At 46.3% G+C, this 21,975-nt stretch overlaps 1 protein-coding gene across 2 annotated transcripts in view; it reads right to left on the minus strand.

Annotated features, from left to right (window-relative positions):
- The window catches only part of fam91a1 (family with sequence similarity 91 member A1), a 37,954-nt gene that overhangs the window by 10,380 nt on the left and 5,599 nt on the right, over positions 1-21,975 (minus strand). The window contains exons 5-16 of one of the 2 annotated variants that reach the window (XM_084484406.1): positions 20,264-20,331; positions 18,833-18,946; positions 16,351-16,441; positions 15,301-15,363; positions 14,868-14,974; positions 14,734-14,772; positions 13,491-13,603; positions 12,634-12,743; positions 7,712-7,824; positions 6,887-6,973; positions 6,453-6,582; positions 4,063-4,211 (exon numbers count right to left, since the gene is read on the minus strand). In XM_084484406.1, coding sequence (XP_084340532.1) covers positions 4,063-4,211; positions 6,453-6,582; positions 6,887-6,973; positions 7,712-7,824; positions 12,634-12,743; positions 13,491-13,603; positions 14,734-14,772; positions 14,868-14,974; positions 15,301-15,363; positions 16,351-16,441; positions 18,833-18,946; positions 20,264-20,331 — 1,184 coding nt within the window. Of the gene's footprint in view, positions 1-4,062; positions 4,212-6,452; positions 6,583-6,886; positions 6,974-7,711; positions 7,828-12,633; positions 12,744-13,490; positions 13,604-14,733; positions 14,773-14,867; positions 14,975-15,300; positions 15,364-16,350; positions 16,442-18,832; positions 18,947-20,263; positions 20,332-21,975 lie in introns of both variants that reach the window. The other variant, XM_084484405.1, reaches the window with a different exon arrangement.

A 21,975-nucleotide genomic window follows, 5' to 3' on the forward strand; every position in this document is an offset into this window, starting at 1 on the left:
CCTAAGTTATTTACAAACATTAATATCCAATAGTCATCGACGTCATCTATAGTCTCATAAATCCCAGTGCTGAAAGTGGGTGGTCAATTTCATCACATTTCATTTCTATCGCACTATTGACTGTTCACATTCGAGTGCCTTGCTAAAGTTAAAAATACTTATATTATAGTATATATATATACTAATATTTAAGGTATTTTATATGGTCTATTGGTGAAGTAGCAGAGATACATTTTGTGTTTTATTGGGATAAAAATAATTCAGCAGAGGCAGGGATATATAGACCAGAAAAGGGGAAATCCCACGCAACCCTGCCAGCAAATCATACCCTTTGCATGTGAATTTGTTTGTGTGTGTGTGTCCAGAAGGAAGAAACAACTGTGGTGTTTGTGTGTAAGCATCCAGTTGGCAACTCTACGGCTACGAAGGATCCAGGAAGACAAAGAATCAGAAAAACTTTATTATCTGACATGACAGAAAATGATCTTCAGCGTGGCTCAACACACATCAGCAAGGACACAAAGACCACAGACAAACTGACAGAGAAACAGCATTCTTGCAATAGTGGTAAAGTGACTGGTGCAATCAATAAATATTACACATTACAATAAATAAATATTATATAGTACAATGGCTATCTAAAAAAAAAGGGAGTGGAGGGTGGGGGGGGGCAGTAGGGGGGTGTTATTGTTTGTTTAGTATTTTTATGGCAGTGGGAATAAATTAATTTCTGTAAATGTTTTTCCTGAAGGAGGGGACTTTGTAGTGGTGGCCTGATGGTAGTAGCTGGAAAGACTCGGGATGGCTGAGGTCTGATGAGATGTGGTTTGCTTTCCTTTCTATTGCTTGTGTGTGAAGTACAGATAGTTGAGTTTGATTATCGCCAATTATTTTACTTGCTTGGTTAATGACCCTGGAGAGCTTTGATTTACTTTTAACAGATGTGAAGGATGAGATTTTAAAGGTGAGAATTGATTCAATGAGTGATTTGTAAACCACTGTTCAAATGTCCCTTAGTTTCCTCAGCAGCAACAGGCGTTGCTGTGCCTTTTGAACACTGAGTCAGTGTGGTGGGAGAAGGACAGGCAGCTGCCCATCTCCATGCCCAGGTACCTGAAGGCCTCTACCTGCTCCACTGCCTGCAGCCTCAGGGGTTCAAAGAGGGGGTGAGGGGAGTTAGATGTTCCTTGGTTTTGGAGATGTTAAGTTCCAAGGAGCTTTCCTCTATCCAGTCCATGAGCTTGCCCACCAGCTCATGGTATGCAGCGAGGGAGTTCATGTCCCTGACATGGGCTACTAGGGCCATGTCATCTGCATACTTTAGCAGTGAAAAGTCCATGTTGTTGTTTGTGTATATAGAAAATAAAATGGGGGATAAAGCACAGCCCTGGGGGACTCCTGTGTTTAAAACAATGTTTTTGGATGTAAAACCATTGACCACAACATGCTGGGGTCTATCCAATAAAAAGTATTTTATCCATAAAATCAGAGTTGGGTTGACCTCTAATTCCAGGAGGCGATCGCATAGAATGTGTGGGTCAACCGTGTTAAAAGCAGAGGAAAAGTCCATAAATAAAATCTGCGTGTGTGGTTGTGAAGAGTCCAGGTGCCGGCATACGGTGTCCAGAAGAGTGCGGCAGGCCTCATCCACCCCTCTCTTTGCCTTGTAGGCGAACTGGAGAGGATCTAGTCTGTCTGCCACCATAGCAGTGAGATGGTCACACAGCACTCTCTCCATGCATAGTATTGAGGTGAGTGCCACTGGTCTGAAGTCCTTCATGTCCCTGGCAGTGGATTTCTTTGGCACAGGTATGATGGTGGACTCCTTCCATATCTGTGGAGCACAGCTGGAGTCTAGCAGCTGTTGGAATAGTCGGGTGATGACTGGGCTGAGCATTCCCTCAGCACCCTGCCCCTCAGCACCCTGCCCCTCAGCACCCTGCCCTCAGCACCCTGCCCTCAGCACCCTGCCCCTCAGCACCCTGCCCTCAGCACCCTGCCCTCAGCACCCTGCCCTCAGCACCCTGCCCTCAGCACCCTGCCCTCAGCACCCTGCCCTCAGCACCCTGCCCCTCAGCACCCTGCCCTCAGCACCCTGCCCCTCAGCCCATCGGGACCAGGTGCTTTCCGGGGATCAGCACGGCTCAGAATGGATGTAACCATCTTTTTGTCCACTATGATGGCTGAGTGTGTGGAGGTGGTCAGGGGCCAGTCCTTACGGGCAGAGGGCTTGTTGAACCTGCCACAGTAGGTGTTAAGTTGCTCTGCAAAGGTGGCAGAATCAGGGCATTGGACCTGGGCACATTTAACTGTTCTGCCCATCATGATGTTAAGTCCTGGCCATGCCTCCCTTGCATTGCCAGCAGTAAATTTGTCCTCCATCTTGTTTTTGTATTGGAGCTTAGCCAGCCTGGTTTTCCTCCTCAGCTCTTTATTCAGCTCTCTGTGTGTGTCCCCCTGGAGGAACGCGGCTTTCTTTTTGTTTAGGCAATGCTTCAGGTCCTTGGTAACCCAAGGCTTGTTGTTAGGATACAGCTTGACCTGTTTGGTTGGAATAGAAGACTCTTCACAGAAGGACAGATAGGAGGAGATGGAGTCTGTGAGAAGGCTTAGGTCTCCCTCACAGCCATCAAAGAAAATATCCCAGTCTGTGGTCTCTATGCAGGCCCGCACTGTCTCCACAGACTCATTGTTCCAGACCTGGATGGTTTGTGTTTGTGTTTTGTTAGTCTTCAGTCTTTATTGTCTGTATTTTGGGAGCAGCAGAATGAGATTATGGTCAGAGCGACCGAGTGATGGGCGGGGCTTTGAGACACAAGCACCCGGTATGTTACCAAAACACAGGTCTATAGTTGTGTCCATTCTTGCGGGAGGTGTAACGTATTGTTCTAAATTGGGTGACAGTGAGGCTACATCACGTATTAAAACCGCCAAGCAAAAACACTGGATGCCCGCTATTACGGTTTAGAGCTCTGTTGTTGTAATGTTCAGCAAACGCATTGTCAGGACCAGGGACATATGCTGAAATAATAGTTATCTGTGGAAACTCCCGCGGTAAGTAAAAAAGGCCTAAATGACATGTCATGATCTCATGGTGTCTGCTGCATTCTGTCTCTCTCAGTGTAAAGTGTGTAGCCCACCTGTTGTGTACAGCCATGCACAGCCCTCCTCCGATGTGTCTCCGTGTTGGTGTAGTGTCTCTATCAAAACGTATGATAGTAAATCCCTCCAGCTCTATATCCGATATTCTTCTGACAACCACGTTTCCGTAAAACAGAAAAGGCTTGTCGGACGGTAGTCTGAGTCCAGTTTGATAAGTGCAGAAAGTTCTGTCATTTTATTCTGCAATTATCTAACTTTAGACAGAGTTACTGCCGGTAGTGGTGGTAGCCTTCTACCGCGTCTCCGCATTCTGTTGTGAATTCCTCCCCTGGATCCCCTTTTCCTCCGAGTTCGTGTGACTTGATGATTCCTCTGTGAGCATCGAGGTATTTGATGCAGAAAGGGTGATGTTGCTTGTAAGTCCATGGACCCCAGCCGAAGACTCATTAGTGTCGGCCGGGCATAGGTGAGTCTTGGGACCTGCCGGCTTATTCCATAATGCGACTGCTGGGTGAATAAGGGCGATCAAGATTCCCAGGCTCGCCAAATGTTTCAGTGTTGAAGCCATACTTGTTGTAAAGAGTCCAGTATTAAAAGTTTGCCGTTTACACATTAATAGACAGCACAAAAAACTCACAAACAGAGAGAGATACACGCCGCGAGTCGCTCACAGAGTAGCGCCCCTCATATATATAGAAGGAAGAGACGACTGTGGCGTGTGTGTGTAAGCATCCAGTTGGCAACTCTAAGGCTACGACGGATCCAGGAAGACAACGAGAGTTCAAGGCAGTTCCACTTCTGGCTGTGCTCCCACGCCACACACACACACACACACACACACACACACACACACACACACACACACACACACACACACACACACACACACACACACACACACACACACACACACACACACACACACACACACACACACACACACACACACACACACAGTACCTGGGGCGTGCAGCTGCTGATGGGTCTGATCTCGTTGCTGAGCGGCGCCATGGAGACCAGCAGCTTGTAGTTCTTGTTGAGCACGCGGCTGCAGGTGGCGGGGTCCAGCCCCAGCAGGCTCTCGCAGCGCAGCATGTCCAGGGGGAAGCCTGCACCACAGTCAACGCTGCTTTATCCTCTTATGTGTCATTGGGACATACAATTTGAGTATTATTATCAAATGAGAAACATCTACATTTCGTTTTTCGGTTATCAGAAGACCAAATCAAACTTTGAGCTTGGTACAGTTGAATGATGTTACTTTACTACTAATTTAAGGTGACCAGCGTAAACAAACGGGCTCCTCAATTCAACTGGGTTCGCCGCTCAACAATTATTAACATCGGATGAAAACAAAGTCTTCCTGACGGTAATTCAGACCTCATCACACGACAGCAGCAGAATGGCCGAGAATGAGTGAGAAACTCACACTATAAACGTAGGCACCCGTCCAGCACTAAACAGACTAACAAACAAACTAACAAGCTCACACTATAAACGTAGGCACCCGTCCAGCACTAAACAGACTAACAAACAAACTAACAAGCTCACACTATAAACGTAGGCACCCGTCCAGCACTAAACAGACTAACAAACAAACTAACAAGCTCACACTATAAACGTAGGCACGCGTCCAGCACTAAACAGACTAACAAACAAACTAACAAGCTCACACTATAAACGTAGGCACCCGTCCAGCACTAAACAGACTAACAAACAAACTAACAAGCTCACACTATAAACGTAGGCACCCGTCCAGCACTAAACAGACTAACAAACAAACTAACAAGCTCACACTATAAACGTAGGCACCCGTCCAGCACTAAACAGACTAACAAACAAACTAACAAGCTCACACTATAAACGTAGGCACGCGTCCAGCACTAAACAGACCAACACACAGCGTCTGCTGGCACAACGCTGCCTGCTGGGGGAGGGATGTGCTTGTTGTGGTTCAAGGAGAGGGGGACAATCTGTCTCTCTCTCTAAACATAAATGACTCTTGTAAATAAATAATGAGTAAATAAAGTAAATAAATAATTGCAACTATTGCCGAAAAGCAGAGTGTCTTGCCTTGATGGTCTTCACCCCCGAGAGTTGCCATTTTTAAACCCTGTTATTAGACCTGATTTAATTTAGCGAGCAATTCATGAATACTCAAGCCCAAAATACACCGGCGCTGCGGCACGCATGTAACGCGCGCCAAGTGCCGCCCCTAGCACCAATAGGAAGCGCCGCGCTGCAGCTCGGTTGAGATTATGTTTTGAAAGCAGCAGATCAACCAACATAGTCGCTATAGGCTACCATTACGTCACCCCAGTTGTTTTCTGACTACGTATACGGGCCTGATGCCCATGAGCCTCTGTCTGTGCTCACAATGTCACTTTATGTCCTGTCGGGCACTTTGCTTGTGCTTTAGTCACTTTATTTACTGCCATTGCTCATTCTTTTTTACTGCATCAACAATCTCCACATGTACAGGCCGTTGTAGCAAGCCCAGATGTACAGAACAGCTTTAAGAAAGAAGAGCTTTAAGAAAGAGCAGCTTTAAGAAAGAAGAGCTTTAAGAAAGAGCAGCTTTAAGAAAGAAGAGCTTTAAGAAAGAGCAGCTTTAAGAAAGAAGAGCTTTAAGAAAGAAGAGCTTTAAGAAAGAGCAGCTTTAAGAAAGAGCAGCTTTAAGAAAGAAGAGCTTTAAGAAAGAGCACAGGCCGTCTGCCCCCGCTGGGGGGTCGTACCCCCCAGTACTGGTCAGTACTGGTCAGTACCTATGTGTTGAGGTGTGGTCAGTACTGGTCAGTACTGGTCAGTACCTATGTGTTGTGGTGTGGTCAGTACTGGTCAGTACTGGTCAGTACCTATGTGTTGTGGTGTGTACAGTACTGGTCAGTACTGGTCAGTACCTATGTGTTGTGGTGTGTACAGTACTGGTCAGTACTGGTCAGTACCTATGTGTTGTGGTGTGGTCAGTACTGGTCAGTACTGGTCAGTACCTATGTGTTGTGGTGTGGTCAGTACCTATGTGTTGTGGTCAGTACTGGTCAGTACCTATGTTGGGGATGTCGGGGCCCTGGTCAGTACTGGTCAGTACCTATGTGTTGTGGTGTGGTCAGTACTGTCAGTACTGGTCAGTACCTATGTGTTGTGGTGTGGTCAGTACTGTCAGTACTGGTCAGTACCTATGTTGGGGATGTCGGGGCCCTGGTCAGTACTGGTCAGTACCTATGTTGGGGATGTCGGGGCCCTGGTCAGTACCGGTCAGTACCTATGTGTTGTGGTGTGGTCAGTACTGTCAGTACTGGTCAGTACCTATGTGTTGTGGTGTGGTCAGTACTGTCAGTACTGGTCAGTACCTATGTTGGGGATGTCGGGGCCCTGGTCCTGGGTGAGCTCCTTGTTGTAGCGGAGGAACAGGATGGTGTTCTTCAGGGTGAGGGCGTGGTCAAAGTAGCGCTGGGCCTCTCCCTCCGCCGTGCTCTCCACCTGACAGACGTATACATTAAACATACATTAAATACATTAAACATACATTAAACATACATTAAACACATTAGACATACATTAAATACATTAAACATACATTAAATACATTAAACATACATTAAACATACATTAAACATACATTAAACATACATTAAGTATTCATTAAATACATTAAGTATACATTAAACAAACACATTGGATTATCATGATGCTCAAAGAAAAAAACTATTATAAATATTTATTTAATCCAAAAGTGTTAAGAAGGATCTTCATGATTAAGCGCATCACTATCTTTATTCCTCACCTTCTCCAGCTCGGCCAGGAAGCTGTCCAGAGTCTCGTCGGACAGCTTGCCCACCTCGAACATGGTGACGGCGTGGCTCTTCAGGTTCTGGTGAAGGGTTAAAGTACCACTCAGACAGGACAGTGTAGTGGGGAGGAAGAATCCATAATGAATGCACTACAGCAGAACTAAACAGTGTAACATCATTCCTCTCCAGCTGGCAGACCAGTGTCAGCAGCTCTGTCTTTGAACATACTGTACCTTTTTATTTGGTAGTAGTAGTAGTTCACAAGCTATCTCGCCTCGGGGATAAATAAAGGGCCCATCTTTCTCCAAATACATATATAAAGGCTGCGCACGCAGACTCTGTCCGTCCGTCTGTCTGTGTCTGTGTCTGTGTGCGTACTGACCGGGGACAGGTTCCCCATCATGAGGAAGGCGGTGAGCGTGGAGTCGAACAGGTCTGTGTCTGTGTGTGTGTGTGTCTGTGTGTGTGTGTCTGTGTGTGTCTGTGTGTGTGTCTGTGTGTGTGTCTGTGTGTGTGTCTGTGTCTGTGTGTGTGTCTGTGTGTGTCTGTGTGTGTGTCTGTGTGTGTGTCTGTGTGTGTGTCTGTGTCTGTGTGTCTGTGTCTGTGTCTGTGTGTCTGTGTCTGTGTCTGTGTCTGTCTGTGTGTGTGTCTGTGTGTGTGTCTGTGTGTGTCTGTGTGTGTGTCTGTGTGTGTGTGTGTGCGTACTGACCGGGGACAGGTTCCCCATCATGAGGAAGGCGGTGAGCGTGGAGTCGAACAGGTCTGTGTCTGTGTGTGTGTCTGTGTCTGTGTCTGTGTGTGTCTGTGTGCGTACTGACCGGGGACAGGTTCCCCATCATGAGGAAGGCGGTGAGCGTGGAGTCGAACAGGAAGGCGATCCTCTTGGTGGGCGCGGCCGGGATGCTGAGACTGCTGACGCTGGCTGAGTCAGCTGCTATGGCGACACCGTAACATGTCAAATGTGTTAAGTGGGATTCAATTAGTGTCTCAGGCTGCACTGTACTGAACACACCTCGTTATTAAGAACGAGGTGTTATTAAGAATTAAGAATTACATCAAATTGGGTTAATGTGCCCTGAGCCTTGAACCACCATCTCTTCCATGGCAAGTTAACTACATTATGCCCATAACATTTTTCCATTTTATTTTCCACAGCCACTGCATGGCTATACTTTTGTTTGTTAGTTTTCTCTGGAATTTTCTTTAGACAGGTTTGCCAACTGCCATATACTAGTACTGTGGAATCAGGACAGCAGATGTACAGCAAACCTAATCTGTTGTCCTGTGAGTTGCCTTCCCTCTGGGCAGTCAATTCATGCATTTTCCCACTGGCATAAACAACATAGCTGGCAGTTGTTCACCTGCTGGTTATTCAACCTGCTAGTTGCCAACCACTATAACAAGATCTGTCTGCTCACATCAGGACTGGATGACCACTCGCTCTATGCTACAAGTCCTGGCCACTGCTACCATCCGTTCCATTAACATTAAGTCAATCTGAAGCTGACAGAACCACTGAGAGACAAAGAAGACACTGAGTGAATCTACTCTTAATGAGAAAATCCAATCAGGTCATGCCCTGAGGCTAACCCAGAGGCTCAAGTGTTCACTTAAGTATTCACAGAGCAGAGACGCCTTGATGACAATCCGATGTGTTTGTTAGTGTGTGAACATAGTACTGACAACATTTCCAAACACTGCAGCTAACAGAGTTCACGTGGAGGATGAGAGACTGCGATCCTGCCATTGAACCTGCAGTGGGATTAATTAGCGCTGTTGTTGTGTCAATGTTTGAAGCATCAATCCGAGAGTCTCTGCCTCTCAGCCATGTGCTTCTGCACCTGCATCTGGTTCCTATCCATTACACACTGCAGTGGATATTCTTAGCAGCAGTTTATATGTATACTGGGCTCTGGGGACCTTCCTCAGTGTCATCTAAATGTCTCTTTGTGCTTGGGTCAGCCACCCCACAAAATAAAGTTAAGAAGTCCAAAATAAAGTCTTGGCCATTGCATTGTTGTTGAGACTGAAAAAGGTTTGTTTGCTAAGGACCTCCGTGCACCAGTAGGTTGCTGGATAAGTTAAATAGCAATCTGCAATGGGCTAGAATGAAGGTGAAGCCAAGTAAGTCTAGGAGTCTCTCAATCGTTAAAGGGAAGGTAGTAGATAAGAAGTTTGCTATAAATGAAGAGGTGATGCCTACAGTTCTGGAGAAGCCAGTGAAGAGTCTGGGAAGGTGGTATGATGCAAGCCTTAGTGATAAGTCACAGGTTGAAGAATTGAGACAGGAAACTAGACAAGGTATTGCAAAGATAGACAAGTCAGGGCTGCCAGGTAAGCATAAGTTGTGGTGTCTGCAGTCTGGTCTATTGCCCCGGCTAATGTGGCCATTGCCTCTGTCAAAGGTAGAAAGGATGGAAAAAATGATCAACTCTTTTGTCAGAAAGTGGCTCGGAGTCCCACGCTGCCTAAGCAGCGTAGCCTTGTATGGGAAGGGCATTGTAGAGTTGCCCATATCTAATCTGACAGAAGAATTAAAATGTGCTAAGGTTAGACTGGAAATGACTTTTACTCAGTCCAAGGACCCAGTGGTGAGGAGGGTTGCACCCACAGTTAAAGCAGGGAGGAAATGGAAACCAAAACAAGCGGTCCAGCAAGCTCAATCGGCACTTAGGCATAGGGATATCATGGGCCATGTTCAGCATGGGGGTGCTTAGGGAGGGACATAGGTAAACCCTCATGGGGTAAGGCTTCTGCAGGAGAAAGGAGGAAAATGGTAGTGGAGGAAATACATAGACAGGAGGAGATTGTAAGATGTACTAAGGCAGTGTCGCAGGCTAAACAAGGGCAGTGGGTGAATTGGGAGGGAGTGGAGAAGAAGAAGATAAAGTGGAGAGATCTATGGAGCATGGGGGCTAGCAGGATCAGATTTATGATAGGTGCCACTTATGATGTTCTCCCATCTCCCCAGAACTTAAATCAATGGTTTGGTGAGGATGAGACACTATGTTCCTGTGTGTGCAGCCTCCGCCATATCCTATCAGGGTGCAAGGTCAGTCTCTCCCAGGGGCCCTATACGTGGCGTCACAACCAGGTATTGAAATGTTTGGCAGAGGCTGTTGATGATAAACGGAGAGAAGCTAATTCAGCAGCCACTAGTAAAGAGGGTAGGCAAATTAACTTTGTGCGTCAGGGGGAAAAGGCTAGACCATTTAGAGGCAGGCATAGAGTCGGGCAGCTAAGTAATGGAGGAGCCTGGGAAATGAAGGCAGACCTTATTCAGCAGGTTGTTGTGCCTCCACACATCGTAGGCACTCGGCTAAGACCAGATATGCTATTGTGGTCAGACTCAGAGAAGATTGTTTATTTTATTGAGCTTACAGTTCCTTGGGAAGACAGAGTTGAAGTAGCCAATGAGCTTAAGAAAGCGAAATATGCTGAGATGGCTGGAGAGGCAGCACAGCGAGGCTGGAGTACGCGACTAAGGCCTATTGAAATCGGTGCGCGGGGGTTCGTGGCTAGATCTGCTATTAGCTTGCTGACTGAACTGGGTATTTGTGGACGAAGTCTGAGGCAGGCGGTTAGTAACATGTCCGTGGCAGCAGAACGAGCAAGTGAATGGCTGTGGATAAGGAGAAAACATACTTCCTGGGGTTACCAAGCTAAGGTAAGCCAGATGTGCTAACGTGTGCTATTGTGCTAACGTGTTTGTTTGGTCAGGGTTAGCGGTAGGGCTAGGGGTACGATGCAGGAAAGAGTGTTTAGATGCATTAAATGTGGCAATGTGGTGGCAGCATTGAGGGGGGTGAATCCAGGACGCTGGTTTCATTGTTAAGCCTTCAGGAGGTGTCATGGGCCTAACTTAACGAAACATCTGTGAAAGAGGGTGCCCACTTGATAACCCCAATGATACTCTGCTTACTGCATACTGCTGTATTTACTGCTGTTAGTTGGGCTAGTTGTCTTGTGTTTTTCACCTTTGGTTGGTAGCTTAGTAGCCAGCGTGCTTATAAGGTTGGTTTGGTCAGGGGCGCATTGTCACTACCTGGAGCTCGCACTTAAACGGAGCCTGGGTCTGTTGAAGGTGGCATTGCTGTTTTTAAGCTGTGATAGCCATAGGATAGGATAGGTACATTGTACTGTAATTATTTATTTATTTATTATTATTATTATTTTTTTTTCAACTTAGGGGCATTCTCACTACCTGGAGCTCGCACTTAAACGGAGCCTGGGTCTGTTGAAGGTGGCATTGCTGTTTTTAGGCTGTGATAGCCATAGGATAGGATAGGTACTAGGATAGGTAATTATTTATCGTGTTTTTCACCTTTGGTTGGTAGTTTGGTAGCCAGCGTGCTTGTAAGGTTGGTTTGGACAGGGGCCTCTGAATATGTGTTTTCCTTGGATTTTGGCACAAGGGATTATAACATCTGATCCTGTGTATTAATGAAATTGTTTGCTAAGGATGAGTTGATGCGTTCTGCCCGGAACTCATCAGCAGCACACTGCTGCTATGTGTGTTAAAACAATCACACATCACCATAGCAGTTGATGTTGTTTGAAGTGTGTATGGTTTTAAGTTAGAAAGATATTGGATTTCAACAGATGTGACACAGTGAACTAAAGACGCGATCACCGCTAGGAGTGTGTCTAGCGATGTCCATCTGTCCAGGAGAACGCCGGGCAGCAGCACTAACCTCTACACAACCATCGTTTGGTCAGTATCTCCACACCAGAGGCCCTGCCCTTAACAACAGCCTGACAAACAGGAACCCGGGTACAGCTCGTTTAAAACAAATGTAATGGCTGTTGAGGAGTGCATCCTGCTGTACAACAGTAGCAGCAGGGTGCAGACTGGGTGGCCAGGGCGGTGTGTAAAGCCCTCAGACTGTATAGAATACAGGTTCAACTAACTTTACATACATCGATGGAAACTATCACAGACTCTATCCACACTATCCATTAACTTTTCTATGGGCCATAAGTATTTCATCTGACTTGTTTGAGTTGGCCCATTGCATATCATCATCATCATCAGACACACACCTTGTAGAATAGAGGTCATACATGCTCTAATAACTTCACCAGAAGCTCAGCACAACTGGTTTCTTATTCTGTTCTTTACACAGATACAGTTTGTCCCGGTCAGGAAGGTATGACAAAACAGATACCGCCCAAGAGTAATGTATACCTCTATTAACGGTTTTAATGCACAGAATCTGGAGACATTAATCTGTGTGTATGTGTTTATTTCTCTCTGTGTGTGTGTGTGTGTGTGTGTGTGTGTGTGTGTGTGTGTGTGTGTGTGTGTGTGTGTGTGTGTGTGTGTACCTTGGTCCTCCAGGCTGGTGGTGTGTGTGTGTGTGTGTGTGTGTGTGTGTGTGTGTGTGTGTGTACCTTGGTCCTCCAGGCTGGTGGTGTCTGTGTGTGTGTGTGTGTGTGTGTGTGTGTGTGTGTGTGTGTGTGTGTGTGTGTGTGTGTGTGTGTGTGTGTGTGTGTGTGTGTGTGTGTGTGTGTGTGTACCTTGGTCCTCCAGGCTGGTGGTGTGTGTGTGTGTGTGTGTGTGTGTGTGTGTGTGTGTGTGTGTGTGTGTGTGTGTGTGTGTGTGTGTGTGTGTGTGTGTGTGTGTGTGTGTACCTTGGTCCTCCAGGCTGGTGGTGTGTGTGTGTGTGTGTGTGTGTGTGTGTACCTTGGTCCTCCAGGCTGGTGGTGTGTGTGTGTGTGTGTGTGTGTGTGTGTGTACCTTGGTCCTCCAGGCTGGTGGTGTCTGTGTCCGTGGCGGAGGACCCGCCCTCCATCACAGGGCTGCCCTGCTCCCAGGACAGGAGCATCTTCTGGGGGTCCACCGTGCTCCTACACACACACACACACACACACACACACACACACACACACACACACACACACACACACACACACACAATGAGGGCAATGTTTGGATTTGTCAGGGTTTACTTTAAAGTTTCAGTTTGAAGAACTGTACTGCTACTGACAGAGAGGTGTCTGTACTGCTAGAGCAGAGGAGGGACTGACAGAGAGCTGTCTGTACTGCTAGAGCTCAGAGGAGGGACTGACAGAGAGCTGTCTGTACTGCAGGAGGGGACAGAGGAGGGGACAGAGAGCTGTCTGTACTGCTAGAGCTCAGAGGAGGGACTGACAGAGAGCTGTCTGTACTGCCAGAGCTCAGAGGAGGGACTGACAGAGAGCTGTCTGTACTGCTAGAGCTCAGAGGAGGGACTGACAGAGAGCTGTCTGTACTGATCTTCTAACTCACACATGTCAACATGAACTTACAGGTTTACTGAATTGTATAATTCAGTAAACCTGTATGTATAATTGTATAATATTAAAATAGAAATCCTAAAAGCAGAGAAAACGATATTTCAGTGATTCCTTGCATAAATCACCAAGTCCACCAAAACATAAAGCAAGGGGTCGGGATTTGAGTTCTGTATTATTTTATACAACACACCTCATTAATAATCAATATAGGCGTGAATGAATGGACAGAAGCATAGTTAAGATGGGGGCAGCAAAGTGGCAGCTGGCTACGGTGAATCTAATCTCAAGAACTGTGTCTGATATTAACCGGGGGCGTACTTCAGTTTGTTGACAGAGGGGGCGCTCTTCCAGGTCAGGTGGAGCTGGTCAGAGCTGAAGGCCTGGCCTTTCTTTATGGCGAAACCCAGACGACAATACATGGAAACTGCATTCTGGTAGAGGGAAGAGCCACAGAATAAACCGTTAGCTCAATACTGTGGTTGTTGCTGTTGTGGTCTCTGATGGGATGAATTTATTACAGCTTGTTGCCATACTGACGACTCATTTCATAGATCACGAAAAAAGTGAAAACAGGTGCGATTTCAAACTTATAAACTTATTCCTATAAACTGATAGGAAAAAAGGTGTTTGCCCGTTAACATTTTACTAATTGAAAGAATGAAAGCACTAAATCATCAAGTTTGTTTTCAAATCACCAAGTTCATTAAAAACACAAAACTTTGCTTTCCCTTTCAGTCCTTCTCAATTTCATTAGTTAGCACAAAAAAAAATATATAGTAATAAATAAAAAGTTTCCAGGAATTCCATCTCTAAGGGGACTGCCTTCCACGGCGACCCCCCCAGAGAGTGACTTCCACTGGGATCCAAATGACAGGTGGGTTCAGTCATTAAGCTGGAGGTTATGCCAATGGGCCTGTGTGACAGCCAGTGAATAGCAAATGAGAGGAAACTAGGTCAACGCCAGTAAGAAAGAGAAGCCATCTCAACATCAAATGGCTTTTTACACGCTTCTTTGCTATTAGGCATGCTGGATCTTAAACATTTCATCTCTCTCCCTCTCCCTCTAAGAGCGAGGGAAGAATGAAAAAGGAAGGAAGCTCAACTTGCTTCACAATGTGCCTTCCTTACCAAACTCAAGGGCATCCATTTCGATTTGACTTCTTTCAAACAAGACAGGAGTAAAATTGTCAATGAAAATCAAACACCAATGATGTTTTCTAATGAAATAACGATACGTGATATTTTACACATTGGAAATGTCAATTGTTTACGTCAATTTGTCAATTTAATATCTTATCTGTTTGGAGCACCAATGACAAGGATGTTATTGCACAAGGAGTAGGATTTAAAGGCCGCCATGCCATGGATTTAAATTGGTTAAGATTCAATTAAGCAGATCCATTCAGGGTTTTTATAGTTCAATAACGCTTTCCACTTTCCACTACGTCACACCAGGCGTCCAGCAGCCGTTAAAACACGGCCTCATCGTACACATTAGACATTAGCTCAATGCTACAATACAACCTTCCTCTTCCTCAGCAGTCTCTCAGAGTCTACCCACCTTCACCAAGCCCTGGTCGATCTCCAGTACGTTGGCCAGCTGAGAACCAGGTGAGAGAGAGAGAAGCAGTTCAGATGATGGCTACGCACAGCGACCAGTTAACGGGGTGAACACAGGAGAAGACGTTAGCCTACCTCCGACACGTTGGTCTGCTCGTCAATGGAAACAAAGATTTTATAAAGAAGTGTTTCAAAGTAATCGCCCTGGACTCGGTTCATCACGAAGCCCTCGAGCGGGGGCACTGAGGGGAGACAGTGAGTCAGGTGATGTCCTGCACAAGCCTCCACATAGCCTTCTTCATAGTCCCAATAGGATTTATAATAACAACATAGGCCGGATCGATGAGACACCCATTTCCCATGATGGTGAATTAGATAGTGCTTAAAGGCTAATCAGGAAGATAACTGCTGCTACAGAAGCAAGTTAATACTTAAATGCAACAAGAACGAACACACACACACACACACACACACACACACACACACACACACACACACACACACACACACACACACACACACACACACACACACACACACACACACACACACACACACACACACCTACCTGAGATGCAGCTGTCATCAGATATAGGGACATCTAGATAGATGAAGCCACGGTTGTATAGACCTGGATGAAGACAAAAGATAATAGATTAGAATATTGAACAAGAGCTTTACAATCCAAACTAAAAACCGATCCAATGTCTCTGGACAACCCCTTCTGAAGGGAATCTAATTTAAAGTTTGTATGAATATGCTCCTGTTGGCTGTGTCCAACATTATACGGCCCTGTTCCCCAACCTAGAGGAGGCAGCTCAGTCCAGCTGTACTCCCTGAAAGAAGGACGGCCCTGATGGGCTTTCCAGATCATTCTACTCATCGCTGACTGAAGCGGACCACTGTAGGCTGATTCTAGTTCACCCAACGCTGTCTTCCTGGACACTAAAGTGTCGGAGAAGCTTAATGTCAAGAAGCCTTCTCCGTCCACTAAGGGATCAGGTGGATTTGGCGGATTCACTTTTTAAAATAGTGTAGTGGACGGCAGTTTGTGGAAGAGGGGGATTATGATAAATTGTGTTAGAGGTTGATTCCCACACCTAACTAAGAGTAAACTATCACCCATTCCGAGAGAGTTGGTATCCAAAACAAAGCTGTTGCACGACTGCACAAAGTCATGTGATCCAAGGCCACCGATATTGACGTACGTACTGAAGTGCATTAACACTGGCTTTAGCGCAGACTGCTATTACAATTAATAATCAATACATATAAATCATATTATATCATCATATCAGTATACGTCTCTGAATGTAGTTTGCCACTATGGATGCAATAACTAGGCTGTTACCTCCGTCATTCATTAGAACTCAGAGAGCTGTGCTGACCGGGGACTTTGACCAAAGCTGATGATACCTGATTGTGATTCATTAAACTGATTTATCCGCAGGCTAGAGTCATCAAAAACAACCTTGGTGTGATTAAGTCGCTTTTTCACAAAACGTAAATACCTCCTAGCACCATTCAAAATACAGGCCAGCAGAACGGTGAGAAGAGTGGAGGGCTGCTTGTTGCTACTAGACTGTAGCGCAGTGGAAGGTTAAAGAGAGGTACTCACTAAGGACCACGTTATACTCCATTGATCCCAGCAGCTGGGGACCAGTATCTATCATCTTATCAATCGCCTTCTTCTCAGCCGGCGAACAGATCTGCAATCAGACAGCAAAGGAGGACCGTGAGAGAGAGAGAGAGAGAGAGAGAGAGAGAGAGAGAGAGAGAGAGAGAGAGAGAGAGAGAGAGAGAGAGAGAGAGAGAGAGAGAGAGAGAGCGAGCGAGTGAGGGAGAGAGAGAGAGAAAGAGAGCGAGAGAGAGCAAGAGAGAGAGCCAGAGAAAGCGAGCGAGAGAGGGAGAGAGAGCGAGAGAGGGAGAGCGAGCGAGAGAGGGAGAGCGAGCGAGTGAGAGAGGGAGAGCGAGCGAGCGAGAGAGAGAGAGATTAAGCACCCCAATCGGGCCCCTGTGGCCTTGAAGTGGCAGCAAAGGTCATTCTAATCAGAGCCCTTGAAGTGGCAGCAGTGCCACACAATAACACATTGCTGGTTGTTTTTTTCCGCAGTTGAAAACGTATTTTGCAGGCGCATTTGTTCATGGCAGAGTGATTTATCTATGGTTGCATTAGACATGTATTTAATGCAACCACGGGGTTTTGAACACAGCTCCTGAACGTTAGAATCTCTACGATTAAAGCGCTGTTACACTGTCGGGGGCGGGAGGTTGTAGAGCAGGATGATGCTGGTCTGTTCTGAGTGGCTCGCAAGTTCTACAAATATATACACACATATAAAATATATAGGAATTAATTAATTCTTAATAATACATTTTATTTATTTATTTATTTATAAAACCTTTATTGTAAAAAATGCTTGCAGTTAAATATCCAAAAACACGTGAGAAGGGCTTTTATTTTATAACTGCTGGTACGTGATCGTGATGAGGAGCCTGTGGTTGTTTAGTGTAACTCAACCTTCTCTTTGATGAAATGTAACGTAAGTCAAGATACAGATCCACTCTCATTAGCCACGTTTACATGGACAGTTCTGATCCGATTAGAAGTGGAACAACAGCTCAATTGGAATAAAAAATTATCATATATACGCCTCAATCTGGACACAATTCTCTAATCGGAATAGAAGAGGTGGTGTAGTCCGCTATAATCGACATGTATACACTTATTCCGATTGGTTTGGGGTGGGTGCGGGTAACTTAGAGAGATGGCATCAGCAGCTGCAGTTGGTCCGTCTGTACTTTTATGCACCCCGAACTTGACCGCTGTCAAGGAAAGTGGATTATTTGCCTGATTCACGTCTTTCGTATCACTCCGCAAGTAGTCCGGTAACTTATCAACCCCAGCGTATTCGGTTGCTAAGCGACGTCAACGTCTTTGTCAGACTATTTCTCTGTTGATCAACACTACGAATGCTACAACTAGCCGCGTAATAAGCGGGATAATGTAGAGAACTTATCTTATCATTATCTTATATGAGCCCCTTCAGGGCGAAGCAAGACCCCTCCGCTTCGCATCGGTGTCCGGTTCGCCCTGTCGGGGCTTATTTTCCCCGATAATGACCGGCGTTCTGTACATTATCCCTTACTTATCCCTTACTCTCATATCTACCCCCTCCTTAAGGAGGGGGTAGATATGAGAGCGGACGAGAAACTGACGTCGCTGTGCTGTCCTTCCTATTAATTGAAGGAGCAGGCAGAGAAAAGCTCTCTCCTGCTGTGCTTTCATTAAAATCAAATACATAAAAATGCTAAATAGTGATAAGTCCATTATGTCGCCGCCGGTCCAGATGTGTCAGGTGTGCACGAGAGACATACGAACGTACGCTTACCACTTTTGTAAATGCCATATTTACAGTACATTCGGATCACATGATAGGAATAGATCTATTCCGATTAGAAATCTAATGGGATCAGAAGTGTCCATGTAAACAGAGCTACTGATGGACACCTGTCAGCGCCACATCAGGAGTTACACCATCAGAGACTTAGCCCCTCCCACTGAGTACAGTGTGGGGTGTAATGCCTCCCCTACATTATCCAATGTGGATGCACTTCAAAACACCTGTTCATTCATGCACTGATACAGATAGGTGTAAGGAAATACATATAGCTATAGTATATATATGTTATTTGTAAACTAAACTGTACAATCTGCAATTCTGTTGTGCACGTAAATGTAATTATTTTATTCACATAAATTTGTAGTGACTTTAAATTACAAATGCTTAATAAGAGTTACAGCCATATATTTTAGGCATTTAGAATTTCTTATGTGGCCCCAATGAAAAATGATGCCCACGCCTGTAGGGGCTCGGTGTTTGGGTCACAGGGAAAGACGACTGCGCTGAACCCCCGATGCCCTCATGGATAAAGACCCCCAGCTGATCTGGAACACTCTGAACCTATTTACAGGTTTGACATTGCCACAAAAACAGTCATCTTCCAAGGGTGACATCCTGCATCACTTAAATATCTCTAAATGTTGACGTGAATATTGGGAAAGAAAATAAAAAGTATCCCAAATGTGGGCCCCTCACCCTGATGTCGTCCTCGGTGATGAAGCCGGTCTGGGCCACCCACCACGGCTCCACAGAGATCTCCACCGGCTTGGCGGGCAGCAGGTCCCGCGCCGATTTCCTGCGGAAGAATTTCTGGCGAGCAGCGAGAGACAGAGAGAGATAAAAGGGTGAGGGGAGGACAAGTGGGAGCGGAGGGTCAGACACGGAGGGAGAGAAACACACCACCTGGTCGGCAGTGGAATTCAACAGCACCTTTTGAATACCAGAAATTGTATAACTCAATTTATATACATTGCATACAATTTTTTGATTATCATATATAGTGTAACTATATTTTTATACACGGTATTACTGTGTGTTCACACCAAAAGACACATTTTTCGCCTGGTTGCGCTGTCGCCTAAGTTTTGTCGCGACAAATCACAATCCGTCGCTGTGCAGTCATGTCTGGCGAATTTTGTCGCGCAGAAAATTTTGTCGTGCAAAATCTTTTTCCCGCCAACGGTGCTTCATGCCAATTCATTCTCATCAACCACGGCCGAGATCACCACCATGTCATGTCTTTACGTGTTGTGGAAGAGGGAGAGACGTCGGAATGCCCGTCGTTCATGGGTTCATAATACCATGCAGAGGCGCACACAGCTTTTGGCCGTGATATTATATATTATATTATACAGACATTATATTATATAATATCATTTAATATTATATATAGAGCTCCGGGAGTCGCAACCGGCAACAATCACTTTCTCCTCCTGCTGAGGTTCACTGCGGACTGCAGGGAACGGTCGGCCGGCTGAACGCTGATTGGCTGTTAGGTTACGTCACTCAGGGAGTGAACGCTGATTGGCTGTTAGGTTACGTCACTCAGGGAGTGAACGCTGATTGGCTGTTAGGTTACGTCACTCAGGGAGTGAACGCTGATTGGCTGTTAGGTTACGTCACTCAGGGAGTGAACGCTGATTGGCTGTTAGGTTACGTCACTCAGGGAGTGAACGCTGATTGGCTGTTAGGTTACGTCACTCAGGGAGTGAACGCTGATTGGCTGTTAGGTTACGTCACTCAGGGAGTGAACGCTGATTGGCTGTTAGGTTACGTCACTCAGGGAGTGAACGCTGATTGGCTGTTAGGTTACGTCACTCAGGGAGTGAACGCTGATTGGCTGTTAGGTTACGTCACTCAGGGAGTGAACGCTGATTGGCTGTCATCACGCGAATGTCAAAGTTAATATTTAAACTCCAGCGAAAGTGTCGCGCTGCAAATCCTCGTGAACGTGCTCGCCCGTGACAGGGCTTTCATGCCGCGCCTTCAATCAAATCTTGTCGCAGGTTTTTCTAGCAACAAATTTCGCCCGATTCGTCTCTACGTTGACTTTGCATGGAGTCGTGTCGCCCCGTCGCGTTTGGTGTGAACGCACAGTTCACATGAATATCAGGAAACGTTTCTTACCTTAGAAGACCTGCACTGGTTCATCAGATCGATGTACTGGTTTCTCCCAATGCCCAGCAGCCTCAGACCTGGGGGTGAGATGGTTGAGTTAAGGGCTACACCCCATGGCCACTCTCAATGATTACTGCGTGTACACACACGCAAAACACTACGGCCAATCCCTGCTGGCGGGAAAGTGTCTTTGGCATTTTTCAATTACGGACCCTCAGGACAAATTGAGCATTACGGCGGCGAGGCAACGGTGTAAACTGCTTCCCTGAATATTTCCAGCCTCATGTTGGTAAGTTATTTAGACTGGAGAAGGCACAAGTGGAGTGGCCAGGAGAGTGACTCATTCCATGTTCCATGTTTAACAAGCGCAATGGAGCATTACAATGGTGTGTGTGTGTGTGTGTGTGTGTGTGTGTGTGTGTGTGTGTGTGTGTGTGTGTGTGTGTGTGTGTGTGTGTGTGTGTGTGTGTGTGCAATCACAATGAGTTTATGTTGAATAAGTATAGTAGTAGTGAAAAAGACAAACATTTTCAAGCTCCAAAGCAAATTCTACAAAAAACGGACAGATACATGTTCTCCTCACTATACTCTGGCCTTCAGTGTGTGGGCTAGAGCCCAGCAGCCCTCTCTCTACGCTGTCAGGGCAGACTGGATGGACAAAGGTTGCGTTTCCAGCGTGCACTACACCCGTACCTGGACCACTCTATCAACACACCACAGAGCCACAGAGAGAAAGAAAAGTCAATGTTCCTCACTTCACCGGCACACAGATGTGAGGACACACACTGTGTTACAGACAGACACAAATGGTGACACACGTCCGCATTTCGCCAGTCACTGAGAAACGCAGACGAATATGATTTCAATCTTTTCAGAGAAATGTTATGTAATATTGTGTTGTTATTACAATATGAGTAACGATAACAAGCTCAGTTGTGTACGGACTCTGTGTACAGTACAGTTTGTATAGAACATTCTGTAGCTGTTCACAACTAAATCATAAATCTGCCATATTTTGAAGAACTCAGAAAGAAAGTAGCAGGGTTTGTATCTTAAGGCATGATACAGAGAACTAGCATTTGTGCATGTTGACTCCTTCGTGATGGAAAAATGAAATAACAGTTTCCTCCTGGCGTAGCCGGGTGAAGCTCTCCTCCCTGTAGGGTGAAGCCCTGTAGGGTGAAGCCTCTCTGTAGGGTGAAGCCCTGTGGAGCTCTCCTCTCTGTAGGGTGAAGCCCTCTCTGTAGGGTGAAGCCTCTCTGTAGGGTGAAGCCCTCTCTGTAGGGTGAAGCCCTCCTCACTGTAGGGTGAAGCCCTCCTCTCTGTAGGGTGAAGCCCTGTGGAGCTCTCCTCTCTGTAGGGTGAAGCCTCTCTGTAGGGTGAAGCCCTCCTCACTGTAGGGTGAAGCCCTCCTCTCTGTAGGGTGAAGCCCTGTGGAGCTCTCCTCTCTGTAGGGTGAAGCCTCTCTGTAGGGTGAAGCCCTCTCTGTAGGGTGAAGCCCTCTCTGTAGGGTGAAGCCCTGTAGGTTGAAGCCCTCCTCTCTGTAGGGTGAAGCCCTGTGGAGCTCTCCTCTCTGTAGGGTGAAGCCCTCTCTGTAGGGTGAAGCCCTCGCTGTAGGGTGAAGCCCTGTGGAGCTCTCCTCTCTGTAGGGTGAAGCCCTGTGGAGCCCTCCTCTCTGTAGGGTGAAGCCCTGTGGAGCTCTCCTCTCTGTAGGGTGAAGC

Source organism: Micromesistius poutassou (assembly GCF_964030765.1).
Source record: "Micromesistius poutassou genome assembly, chromosome: 20".
In the NCBI taxonomy this organism is placed as follows: Eukaryota; Metazoa; Chordata; class Actinopteri; order Gadiformes; family Gadidae; genus Micromesistius; species Micromesistius poutassou.